The 13905-nt window shown below is 35.6% G+C and overlaps 2 protein-coding genes across 2 annotated transcripts; both read left to right on the forward strand.

The window, feature by feature from the left end:
* The first annotated feature begins 282 nt into the window (after positions 1–282).
* On the forward strand, positions 283–1981 carry LOC125680953 (uncharacterized). The gene is made up of 4 exons (XM_048920806.2): positions 283–417; positions 558–619; positions 819–980; positions 1182–1981. The coding sequence occupies exons 1-4, from the start codon at positions 395–397 to the stop codon at positions 1925–1927; spliced, it is 993 nt and encodes a 330-aa protein (XP_048776763.2). The 5' UTR covers positions 283–394; the 3' UTR covers positions 1928–1981.
* Positions 1982–3205: 1224 nt separating this feature from the next.
* Positions 3206–13556, forward strand: LOC125680954 (multiple epidermal growth factor-like domains protein 10). Its single transcript, XM_056155832.1, has 7 exons — positions 3206–4261; positions 4928–8852; positions 10352–10398; positions 11137–11292; positions 11380–11526; positions 11780–11863; positions 12791–13556. The coding sequence occupies exons 2-7, from the start codon at positions 8665–8667 to the stop codon at positions 12862–12864; spliced, it is 696 nt and encodes a 231-aa protein (XP_056011807.1). The 5' UTR covers positions 3206–4261; positions 4928–8664; the 3' UTR covers positions 12865–13556.
* Positions 13557–13905: the final 349 nt, after the last annotated feature.

The raw sequence follows: 13905 nt of genomic DNA on the forward strand, positions 1-13905 counted from the left end.
TGGACACGTGGGTTTCCACCAGGTATTCCGATTCCAATGACTCCTTCTCTACTGAGACGACGAGAGGAAAACGTCTTTGTTAATCGTTTAAGCATTTATATTATTAATCAATGGAAGTAATCAAAAGAAATTAAATTCATTACAAAATTGATAATTTAATTAAGATACAAAGAGAAAATAAGTGAAAATTTCCCTTTAATTTTTTTTTATATCTTCCTCCGAAGTATGGGTACCGTCAAAACAGGAAATAATTTCAGTGTATTTTACAATTCTAATTATAGATTGCATGTAATCGTTTAAAGATGACCTGATGTTGGAATGATTTCCTGACCGGATACTGATTAATAAGCACACTTGAAATGTTAAAAAGCACAAAGTTAATCTGCGGTCTGATATGGATTTCGGAAGATGTAACAGGTATGAAAATAAAAAATAAGAGAATGAAATCGATTCCAAGATGATTCTGGAAAAAAAAAATCAAAATTTGATATGGACATGACTTGAAGTAATTGCGAAATATAAATTGTCTTCTCTTTTTTTTTTTTTTTTTTAATCAGCTCCTTGAGCAGTAGGATTGTATGTTGCTCTAACTTTTATTTGGAGGGAGGTGTTTGTAAACGTAAGTATTTTATTAACAAAAATAAGAATCAACATTAAAGATATACTTTTATCAAACTGGAAATAACTCAAAATCATTTAAAATTGTTCTTCACATTTCGAATCAATTAAGTATCATTAGAAACAAATGGCAAAGATCTGTTATGTTATATTTACTTCCTATTTACACGGCTCCTCTGACGTGGAGATTTTTTTTACAGCGTGTCCAGGCGGGACGTACGGGGTGAACTGTTCCCAGCGCTGTCCCACTGGTTTGTATGGTGAACGCTGCGGTTACTTCTGTAAGTGTCCACCAGAACAATGCATTGCTGCTACTGGGTGCATCACAACATCGCCGGCAGCATCTTCTCAAATGACAACAGGTGTGGTTTTAATGAATGAAAATAAATAGCGTGACTACAATAGTATCTGATAAAAAAGATTCACATATGTTTAGATAAATTTTATTGTGAACTAAATATTATCATTTTTAAAAAAAGTACAATTTTTTTTAAATGAATGCGAATTTATACTGCGTGTATATCCATATGATTGAGTGACGATGTATTCTATTGAATTTTCAGAAACAACCATGACGGTATACGCACATGAAACATCTACAGGAAGCAGTCTGAAAACAACTGATTTACTTGATTCAACAGTGAGGAATGGTATTTTTTCTATGCAAGAGGAGACCGAGCCTTTCCCATATAAAATGATTATGGTAGGAATGGGTGCTGTTATACTCTGTTTTTTAGTTTTCTCATTGATTCAAATATGCTCCAAAGTGCGGTCCAAACGCAAACGTAAGAGAGTCACACCATCTGAAGAGAGTGGCACTTATCATGAAATCCCAGCAGCAGGTGAAATAGCACCACTGGAGATCGCAAGACATTACAATGAAATAACAGAGCACAGTGACGGCGGATACAAAGAAATCCAACAACAAAAGAGACAGCAGGAAATGCAGCAAGTTGGACTCTATCGGGAGCTGATATCTGACGATATCAAACTGGAAAACATTGATACACTACATGAAACTATTTCCCAAAATATGTACCTAACAGTCGACAACGCAACAAGAGACGAGGAAAACGCAAGTTCTGATGACGAAAATAGAGAATCGTACCTAGAACCTTCCTCCAAAAAAGAAAAACACCTTTACACCGACATTTTGGAATCTTCATATGACGTCACTTCCGATACGGGTACTGGAGGAGATGGCATTCTGTCGTGTTCAGATGATGGACGAGATGATAGCGTGTCAACAGATTCAGCAGGCAGAAGTGGATCAGTGCAACAAAATGACATTTACTTGGACGTCATTTGATTCTACGTGGTTTGATCGTTTTGTAGAAAAATAAATGTGTAAATTATAAAGAAAGTATTTTATGTATCTTTGATTCTGTGGCTTTGTAGTAAACGTACATCTCAAAAGAAATATCACTAAAATAACCAGAGTTAACTGTAGTTTTAAAAAATCAATATCATGAAACACGATTTGATTTGGAAGATGGTTAACGTTATTGAAACAATGCTCCAAAGTACAATTAAGGACAACAGACTTGGTTCATTTCTTCATTACATTAAACAAAATGGAAATTATAGGGTAACTTTACTATGAGTACACAAAAAAGATACAAGTTAACTAGGACATATATATGTATTTACATGGATCGTATGAAAATTGGGAAAATATTTTCCAATGTACTGTTTAAGAATGTTTACACTATCCGTTTACGTAACCACCACGGTGGTCTAGAGGTAGAGCGTTCGGCCCGCATACGGAAGGTCGGGGTTCGAATCCCGGCCGCAACAAACCTAAGTCGTTAAAGCAGGTAGTGACAGTTCCATCGCCATACGCTCGGCATGAAGGTGTGAATGACACGAGTCCTCGGAGAGTACCTTCAAAACGGATGTCCCGTGTCACAGTAGATGTGGCACCCTAAAGGCCCTTCATTGTTTAATGACCGTAAGCGCAGAACACAGGCCTAAATTAGAAGCCCTTCACCGGTATTCATGATGTTTTCGTATGAGTGAAAAATTCTGGAGAGGGACGTTAAACAAGATAAAATCAATCGATCAATATTGGTATACGTTAACAGAGAAGTTCTACGACTTAATTGTATTCGTGCAAGGGGGTTATTGCTGTAGATGGAAACCGGAATGCCTGGAGGAAACCCGAGTGAGCGACCACAATACCCTCTCACACACATACACTGCTGATCCTAAGGACCGAACTCTGGTGGCAGAGGTGAAAAGCGATTGTTTTACATGTGTCCACTATACTGACCGGACATCGTCGTAACTGTAGAAGAATGTTCCGGGGGAAATTATACAGAGAATGCTTTTACTCAAAATCTTTAGACATTCTATAAAAAATATTGAAGTCACATATGTATCTAATAATACAGTGTTCCACCGAAATTGAATATCCAATAAAATCACTGCATGATTGCGTCAATGGGGTTATCGGGGATTTCATACTTGACGACATGTGCTTTTGATTGTACGTCTCCTGAGAGGGAAACTGTACTTTGTCCGTGTTACAAACACTACCGAAGTAGAATAAACATAAATACATGTACCTCCACGCTAGAATTATTGAAGAAGATATTCTTGACCTCGACATATTGCTGGGAAATAAAAACCAATCCCGAAGGTTTTTCCAACAAAAATATCTTGGCCTCATAGGGGATTACTTTTCAATAAATTCTTTCTACACGTTAATTTCTGAAATGTAATGTTAAGCATTTTGGCCTCAGGGGGTATTCTTGAACAAAATCTTTGTACGCGTGAATTTCTGAAATACAATGTTGAACTATCTTTAATCATTGTAAGTGAAGAGGGATAATAAAGTGTTATTAATATCAGTAATTTCATTTCCAGAAAAAACTTCCCATCCTTCGATACATCGACATGTGTCACTTGAAAAAAGAACGATAAAAACCACCACTAATGTATTAAGGAAGAATTGTTCATGTCGATAGTTTGATAATATATTACTGCACATTATTAAATTGACTGAAAATGATTTCAGAACCACCATTAGCTAATCAAAATTTCCTAATTGATGATAGATTCAGACCTGAAAAAATGATTGCTATCTATCCTACCATCACTTGCTTTTATTATCATGAGCTTAGATAATACTGTAATCTACGAAATATACTAGCGTGTAACATACAAAACCTTTGATGCTTGTAAAGTGCAAAAAATATATTGGTATCGCACTTTTCATGATAACCCCTTTTCAATAAAATGATATTGAAAATAAGTTTCTAGAGGTGAAACCATTGAAGTGACTTGCAGTATGATATATTTCCTGCAATATAAATCGTGATATGTTTAAGTTGTGTAGGTTTTTTGTAGATAAAAAGAGAACGTCTCCATATGAGTGGAATATTCTCGTGAAAGACGTTAAACAATATAAAATTAATCAATCAATAACAAGAGAGCACTTATGTGGTGTAGTGTGTTGTTTACAGTCGTGCGCTATTTCACAGCCAAACAACGTCCTATACCTTAACAGTATCCACAGCGGCGGGATTAGCTATTCTGTTTGATGATTTCGACGAATATAATCTTGAAGAGAAAATATATTGAAAAACGCCAGTGTGTTTGATTCATAGAATTGGAACCGTCCATCTCTACTCGGTGGCAGGTATACTATGTGGAATATTGAACTTGTACTGACGGTGAATGTTGACAAATCATAAGTTATGAAGAAATTAATCTAGTGTATATTGTTATTTTACTGCCAACTCTTTCAATACAATGTATATGCGTTTTAAACTCAAAATAGAATGGCATCTATTTCATACATGTAACATTGAATTTTGTTCGAGATGAATAACCTTGTATAAACAGTTGTCTGATATGTAATCCGTCTGAATGGCCGCTTGATGATAGGAGAAATTTAATATTACTCAAATGCAATGTGTATAACAATGTGATATTATTTGATGAAAATTTGAATTTGTTTAGAATTGATCAGATTGGTATTTCGAAAGGATTTTTTTTCTTCAACTTTTTCCCCATACATTCACTGTAGTTATAACATAACTCTGTTATATCATGTATACATAAAAGGTGAAGATAACGAACAGTGGTCAATCTCATAAATCCCATAAGCAATGCAAAATAGATAGTTGGGCAAACATGAACCACTGGACACACCAAAGGTAGGATCAGGTGCCTAGGAGGAGTAAGCATCCCCTGTCGACCCGTCACACCCGCCGTGAGGAGTAAGCATCCCCTGTCGACCCGTCACACCCGCCGTGACCCCTATATCATGTCACATCTAAATTAAAACTTTTCTTTTTTCCAGTTGACAGAATGTTTACGAGACAGGAAGTGCATTCATTGAATGGAAGTAAAGATGATGTTGAAAGATTGAATTCATCACAAACTACAATACGTTCAGTGAAAAATACTGTCGAAATAATCGAACATGTACTTACCACGAGTCCAGAAAGTATTCAAAATGATGAGATGTGTAATTGTTATAATCTGTTCCTTGCCCTGCTTATATTGGGGGTCATTGTGTTGTGCCTACTAACAACAGTCTTAGTTTTGATTTACGAACTAAGAATTAATCATAAAACATATTTCTGTGTTAAAAATTCTACCGACATCCTGCAGAAAAATGTGCCGAAACGAAACAATGTGTCGAAACGAAATAATGTATCGAAACGAAACAATGTGTCGAAAAGTACGAGGTCCAGAAACAAGAAAAGGCACTTTGGAAGAGCTGATCGTCCAGTTTCCTTCGACTCACAGATGGCCGATCATGAGGAAAACGATTTATCCGAGGATTCCGACGGATATGTCAGACCGGAGAACCAAGACGAAAAGTACGAGTATGCAGAGGTTTTGTCTGATCTTGACGATACTGTAAATGAACGAAATGCTTCTGAAAATCCCGTTCTGGAGTGTTCACGTTCTCAGTACTACAATTCAAAGTGCGTTGAGGAACACATCGAAGATCAAACCCCAATATATCTTAATGTGAATTGTGGAGAATATAATGCATAACATATACCCATTATTGAAACGAATTTCGAAATATGCACGATTCAAGATGTATACTTGATGATTTTTAAGCACATTTATGAAGAAACATTCCATTCTACCAATGATACATCGTCGGAAACCCACGGTTGATTACGTTGGAGAGAGGAACGAAGCGTAATCAACCGTACGTTTCCGACGATGTCAATGATATGGTATATATTCCAAATGACACGACGCACGCGTATCTCCTAGAGATCGAAGGTCAGGGGCATATGGTCTTGACTTGATTTCTAGAGACAACCAATGAAATATACAGAAACTATATTGGAAACATGGACTTATTTTACATCATTACGCTCCCCTCTCAATCTCTCAAGTAGCATTGAAATACACACGTGTACGTCAGAGTACATTATCTGATGCAAACATTTCATTCGATACGTTCGCAATAAAATTGATATTTTTGATTATTTTAAAAACATTATGGATTGAACAGGCATGATCATTTGAAAATGTGACGTCACAATTTCATTGATGACGAGAGACAGTTTTTCCCGTATGATGAGTTCATTTGTTTTTGATTGGGTTTTTTTCTGTTTTTGTTTTTTGGTTTGGTGTCGTAGTTACAATTTTGTCTATATGTCACCTTGACTGCCTACAACAGCAAGGTCTATCATACATGTAACATTAGAATTATACCAGATGAAGACTTTCTTAAAGGTCTAGGTCAAAGCTATGACATATAAAGGTCAAATTCATTGATTAAGGTCAAATGTACCACAATAGAACATGGCCAAACTCGGTATGTCTACTACAAACAGTATGGATTTTCTATATTATGGTTCTAATGATAGATTAATTGTTAAAAAAAATATGTCCAGTTAAGAATATTATTTCTGCTTGTACATAAAGAAACATACCTAATTTTGTATATCAAGTATAATTATACTTTTAAACGACATCGGATAATACATGTGTTAATATAGGTTACTTCACACCAGTGACAGCATATCCAGATTTTTTTTTTTATAAAGGGTATTGCGAATCTAAATAATACCCTTTCTGTCCCTAAAGGAGGAATGTAAACCCATAGTGACACAAAATGATTATTTTTATCGCAAACAAATTTTCAAGCAAAGGGGGTTGGTTAGGAACCCTGTTGAAACCCTGTATATCTGCCATTGCTTTGCGCAAGGCAAGCATATGAAAAATAAAATGAAGAGAGCACAAAATAAAATAACCAGTGATATTTGAAAATGCTATGACCAAGAAACAGTTTGTTCCCCTTATCAATGAAATCAACATGTAGATGAACACCAATTGACACTATCCTAATTTTAAAACATGCATCAGATTTTATATCATTAATTAAGTAATTGATATACTGTGCAGGATATTTTGCTACGGTTAATTTCCCTTAGAGGACCGACCCCACCCCATTTTCCCACAGCAAATACTTATTCATGCCAAAATACGACGACAAGCAGAATCAAGCAACATTGCATAATAATTCAATGATGAATACTGTTTTTATGCAACAGTATCTGCATGATCCTTTCCTCCACAATTTTCTACCGAAGGAGAGAGTGGGCGAATGGAATTATGGGTATGGGACAAGACTAATTAATGCAAAGTGAACAGAAATAACCATATTGATATCCGGAATGGAGTGAAATACACTCATATGCGGAAGAAAATCATCCATATTGCTAGATATTTTGATTGTTTTTGAAAATTTATGTACTGAAAACCACCACATGGAATTCAATACAACAATATTTACATTGTTAACAAGTAAATTTGTAAAAGTTAGAAGTACAACCCAACATGTCACCTTCGTGTCGAAGTGGGGCAGAAAGAGAAATGAACGTTATTGTAGTTTTGAAATTGTAAATTGAAGACGACTTTCATTATATTTCAGAATGTAAAGCATAGTGAAGATTTTTTTAACCTGGTCCAAACATTACGAAATTTTGTGAAATTATGCATAGATCTTGTAGTGATTCGATTTTTATTAATAAGCTATGAATGTTTCTTTTCCAAATATGTTCTCCACATGTACTATCTGTTTCACCCATATCAACGTCATTGTATATATGTACGTATGTTTTCATGTACCATGACATGGTTTACTGAGTGAATAAACTGACCTGACTTTCCTAATTATATACATGTATATACGTAACAATGTGTACATCATTTCCCCGTATGCAGTTTCAGGGGGCTTTGTCCCTCGGGCCACCATCAAGGTTTCCACCACTGGAGGCCTCAAGACAATCTTCAGACACTCAGGCGTTTACTACCCCCTCCCACCCTGTTCAGAAACTTCTGGATCCGCCTCTGTGTGAGTCTCACCTGCAGGTGGTCAGGTTATCACCTTTGGGGAAAATCCGGTGTAAAAACTAAAATCCTACAGACGCCTATTCAGGTTGTGAGGTCTGTAAATGATGACCTGTATCAGCAACTTTGGTTTACTTGAGAAGTTATAATTGGGTGGAAGCAATGACACAGTGACTTTAATCTTAGTAAAATTATCTAGGAATTCAGATCGGAAACCTTGACTTTGGAAGATTTCACTTTGTTATTGTGTGAATGGATCCAGGGTTTGGTTCTAAGTTAAGGTGTACAAGAAATGGTATCAGGAGAACTCGTATCCAGGAGAACCCGTATCCAGGAGAACTCTTACCCAGATTTTTATGACAAAAATGACAATTTTTTTCTGTAGGAGAACTCGTACCCAGATTTATCCGATAAAATGACTATGTTTTTTCTCCGGGAGAACTCGTACTCAGATTTTTATAATACAATTGACAAGTTTTTTCTTTGGGAGAACCCGTACCTACATTTCTATCTGATAAAATGACAAAGTTTTTCTCCAGGAGAACTCGTACCCAAATTTCTGGGTAGGAGTTCTCCTGGGTACGGGTTCTCCTGGGTACGAGTTCTCCAGAAGTCCAAGAAATGACATTGGAAGGTAAAATAAAAAATCAACACGACAGCATCCAAACTGAAATATCCATTATCCTACTCCCTGTTTAATGAGACGGCTGTATGCATAACATTCAAGGAAGCAACATTTTGAGAAAATCATTGAACTTTAACGAATCGTGTACAATCTACATAATGAAATTTCACGACATGGATTTCCTTGTTATTTACAGTTTTCTTTTGTGTTTGATTTTTTCTGTTATACAGGCCACAGGAAAGTGTAACACGGGACAAATTGGTGAAGACAAAAAGTGAGTATTCACTGCTGATGTGAACGTTTAACATGGTTTATTGCATGCTCGGACTGTTGTTACCTTGTCGAGATACTGCCATACATGTACATGTAATTTCATTTAGTACCACCTGTCTGTGTAATCATTACCAAATATGGAGCGTCATCAAGGTCAAAGGGTGCGTTGGCTGTTCTGTCAACGTAACGAATGGGTCAACCATGTCATATTTTAGAACTTAAATCTAGTTTATTTTTTAGAACAATACATAAAAATAAAAACATAAACAAAAACAATAAAATGTCTTTCTTTGTTGTTTCATCGGGTGATGAAGGTAGCAAGCATTGCAGAAAAAATTTGCATAATCCGCTTACGCGAGTTATACATTTTTCTGCGATGCTAGCTACAGTGTCCATTCATCACCCGATGAAACAACAAAGAAAGCAGTTTATTGTTTAAATGAAGAAAAATGTTCATCTGAGAAGCATTAAATATTTTAAACAAAGATAAGATTTTGTTGGCATTACCAAGATGCCACAATCGAGAATGGAATTTAGAAATGCAATGTTAATTCTATCAAAACCTCCTTACGCAGATGTGCATTGGTATGACCTGCCACTTAGTATTAATAAATATGCATTGCTTCAAGCTCATTTGTTTTACCGCTCGCGGTAGGTCAGTGGCAGAGCGTTAGCTTCGATGAAGAGCTAATAATTTACCAATGAGAGCGCGTCTTCCAATTTGGGTAATAGTTGAAACGTTTCTGTGTTTCAAAAACGATAGAAAATGCATTGTTTCTTCCTATATATTGTCGGTGCAAACCGATATTAGGTAATTTTACAAGCTATGATATTTCCCCGATCTATTGAGACATGGACTGCGTTGTAACATTTAACGTCCAAAGTATAAAAAGGAGACGAATGGAAATTTGATGTTACAAGTTTTGGGATCCCTGATTTCCCCGTGGTGTAAATATAGAATAGATGGTGTCAAATTTTTATTAGACAAAAAGTTACTAGTCCCGTGTTGCGGCAGGCGTTTGCATGTTAAAAAACCCTCACTAATATCGTCACGAGCGTTAAGCATAGGTCCAGATTAAATTTGTGGCACTTCTTGATAGGACGTAAAACTACCAATCAATTTTTGTTTTAATCGGACTTCTTTATTCCGCTCAATAAACCATTTACTGAGAAAATACAATAAATCCGATTGTATTGCGATTGTGCAATGCAGAAAAGCAAACCTAACTAAAAATAATACATATTTTGAATGCATATAATGATGTATAATAGATGATTGACTAAATAATATGTTTACATTTATGATAAAATCATGCATATATTTTCATAACATTATATCTACTGTATATGTCAACAGGATACTGCTAGATTTACTGAATAAGGATCCTATGAACCGCATTGCCATTCTTTAACAAAACAATATCTTGTGGACTTGTAATTTTACAATATTATTGTATAAATTGTATTTCACTCAATCTTTTACATGAATATTACTTCCAGGTTTCCTTGCTGTACAAACTATTTTCCTGTTGAAGGAGTATGCAAAGGTACATGTATATCTGGTGCATTCTTATAATTATTCAATCTACAAGTATATTCTATTAGTTTGATGATTTATTTAAGGAATGATTTCGAGGTGAAAATAATGCCGATATCAGATTTGTTTGGAATATGAAGACCAAATCTTACCAGAGGGGCTTGTCTTCCGGATTGTGGAAAATAAATAAAAATATGAATCCTCTTTAAAAGTACAGTCATTCTGATAGATATGCCGAGTTTTGGCGATTAATTCATTTTCATCTTTTAATTAAACCCCCTGCACGTGGTATCACATTAATACAAGGGACGAAAGCCGCTATCTTAGAAAAAATACTTCCATTTTGTTCGGACTGCGAATCATACGGGTTCTGTTTGAATTATAAGTGGATATATAAGAATAAAATAATGTAAAGATCCTAAAACACGTTTATAAGTATGGACTATTCAAATTTCCGTGTATTTAATATATTTGTGCAAGATTATGTTTTCAATGTCGACTAAGACGATATTTTAGATATTCTATCTAATACAATCTAATACCTTAATTGATAGATTTGTAGTCTTTGGATAGGGTATTATATACGGAGATATATAGAAAAAAATATCCACTTCGTGATCAGTCGTACTTCAAACAGCTTTAACTATTGTGAATGTTTACCAATAATTCTGTCAAATATCGAGCAAAGTCTTTACAACCTGGCCAAATTTTATTTCTGAACCTTTTTAATGCATGTATTTTTTATCAGCGTGTCCGCCTGGATTATTTGGAAATAACTGTTCCGTTCCTTGTCCACATCCTTCTTATGGTATTCGGTGCATGGGCGTGTGTAAGTGTGATAGATCACTGTGTGACGTCATCACTGGATGTCCGGACAATAACATAGACAACACAACAGGGAAAGGTATATGTACCAGCGCTGGCCCTAACGGAACACCGTCAATATGTCATTTTGTTAGTCATTTGTTAAATATTCTCTCTCTTTTTTCAGCGTGTCCGCCTGGATTATTTGGAGGTAACTGTTCCTTTCCCTGTCGATATCCTTATTTTGGTATTCTGTGTATGGACGAGTGTAAGTGTGATAGATCACTGTGTGACGTCATCACTGGGTGTCCGGAAAAACCCACAACAGTGAAAGGTAAATAATGTCAAATACTAATCATTAAAGCATGCATCTGATAAACATATTTACACCTCAATCAAGTTTATCTCACACATCTATAAAGAGCAGGCTTCTACATGGTCCAATAACTTGTTATCCTTCACTCAATTTTCATTCATTTACTTTAAGATACAAATGATGATTCAAACTGGGATTCTTCGATACAAATGCTTTCATATACCGACCTTTAACGTCTACACATAATCATGCAAACTTGTTTATTACATAGGCACGAGTCACAAGTTTTCTCGCACAACACACCAGCATGTGGATGGAAGTCAAATCGAGAAAATGGGAAACATAAAGAAAAAGGGTTTGTTACATGTAACTTAAAGAATAAATACAGTTGTTGATTGATTAATAAGGGGATTCTTGGGGATGTTATTCAATGCATTACATTTTGAATGCCTTGTACAGAACGATGAGAGGTTGAGATTCCGTTAAAGATAACATAAACTAAAATTAAACCAAATTCAGGTCTTACTTTTTTAAAGTGTCTATTACAGCTGTTTCTGTTTTGTTTATCTACAAAACCGAAGAACAAAAATCGCAAATGAATCATTATTGAAACAACGATGTTTTGCTTAGAGAAAGCAAAACAATAAGAGGCGTACTAGACAGAAAACTCGCGAGATAGATCGCGATCGCTGTGATGTTAGACATCTGGCTCACGCAACAGAGGACAGGAGCGGATTCAGAACATTTTCAAACCAGGTTGCAAACCAGGTTTGTACCTTTTCTATCCCTAATGGGGTCGTTGAAGACCTTAAAATTGCAAAAAAAATATCATTGTTGTCAAAAATATTCAACATAATTGGAAAGGGAGTTGCAATCCTCGGAACTCCGCCATTTGAGGAGTGTACAGGTATGTACATGTGAAGTTATTGTTACTAGTTTACAATAACAGAACTCCTCTTCTAAAGTGAGTACAAAGCATGAGATGATCTTATTTTCATTCAGGTGACTGCTTGTCTTCAGAATTTTCTTTATACCTGACACCAATGTATGGTCCCATAATGGATGGTAGAGGAGTCAGGCTATGTATAAAAGGATTGTTTTGTTTGAGATTTCAATGATACATGTACACTACATCTGAGAGAGAAGCCTATGGATCGAAAGAAAGTCAACCACTTTCAATTTTCATTAATGAAAATTCAAACTAGAATCCTTTGATACATATTTTTGTGGAATTATGAATATGACATTGGTTGATAATATCATAAATATGATTTATTTATAGTTTTTGTTCTTCGGGGAATTGGACATGCTGTAGATGGAGGTGGCAAATTGTTGAAGTACTACATGGATCATTGAGAAAGTGTTTGATATATTGGATATGTGACGGTTATGTGTTAATCAGTCTGAGCGCTTCTCCTCCTATCCTATACAATGCGTTGTTTTATGTGTTAATCAGTCTGAGCGCTTCTCCTCCTATCCTATACAATGCGTTGTTTTATGTGTTAATCAGTCTGAGCGCTTCTCCTCCTATCCTATACAATGCGTTGTTTTATGTGTTAATCAGTCTGAGCACTTCTCCTCCTATCCTATACAATGCGTTGTTTTATGTGTTAATCAGTTTGAGCGCTTCTCCTCCTATCCTATACAATGCGTTGTTTTATGTGTTAATCAGTCTGAGCGCTTCTCCTCCTATCCTATACAATGCGTTGTTTTATGTGTTAATCAGTCTGAGCGCTTCTCCTCCTATCCTATACAATGCGTTTTTTTATGTGTTAATCAGTCTGAGCGCTTCTCCTCCTATCCTATACAATGCGTTGTTTTATGTGGTAAATTGAGTGTTCAAAACGAATGAACATTCATCTCTTCTTGTTTTGGCTTTGTTCTAATGGAAACAAAAATCAATGCTTTCATTTTCGTCAGTGAGGTAATAAAGCGAGTACGCCGCTGATTCACCAAAAATATTGCCCTCGTATAATCCAATCTCCTCAAACCTAATGTTACATGTAGTGTCCAATGTTACATGTAGTGTTCAATGTTACATGTAGTGTTCAATGTTACATGTAGTGTTCAATGTTACATGTAGTGTTCAATGTTACATGTAGTGTTCAATGTTACATGTAGTGTTCAATGTTACATGTAGTGTTCAATGTTACATGTAGTGTTCAATGTTACATGTAGTGTTCAATGTTACATGTAGTGTCCAATGTTACATGTAGTGTTCAATGTTACATGTGTTCAATGTTACATGTCGTGTCCAATGTTACATGTCGTGTCCAATGTTACATGTAGTGTTCAATGTTAAATGTCGTGTTCAATGTTACATGTCGTGTCCAATGTTACATGTGGTGTTCAATGTTACATGTCGTGTTCAATGTTACATGTGTTCAATGTTACATG

The sequence above is a fragment of the Ostrea edulis genome, chromosome 2, assembly GCF_947568905.1.
Source record: "Ostrea edulis chromosome 2, xbOstEdul1.1, whole genome shotgun sequence".
NCBI lineage: Eukaryota > Metazoa > Mollusca > Bivalvia > Ostreida > Ostreidae > Ostrea > Ostrea edulis.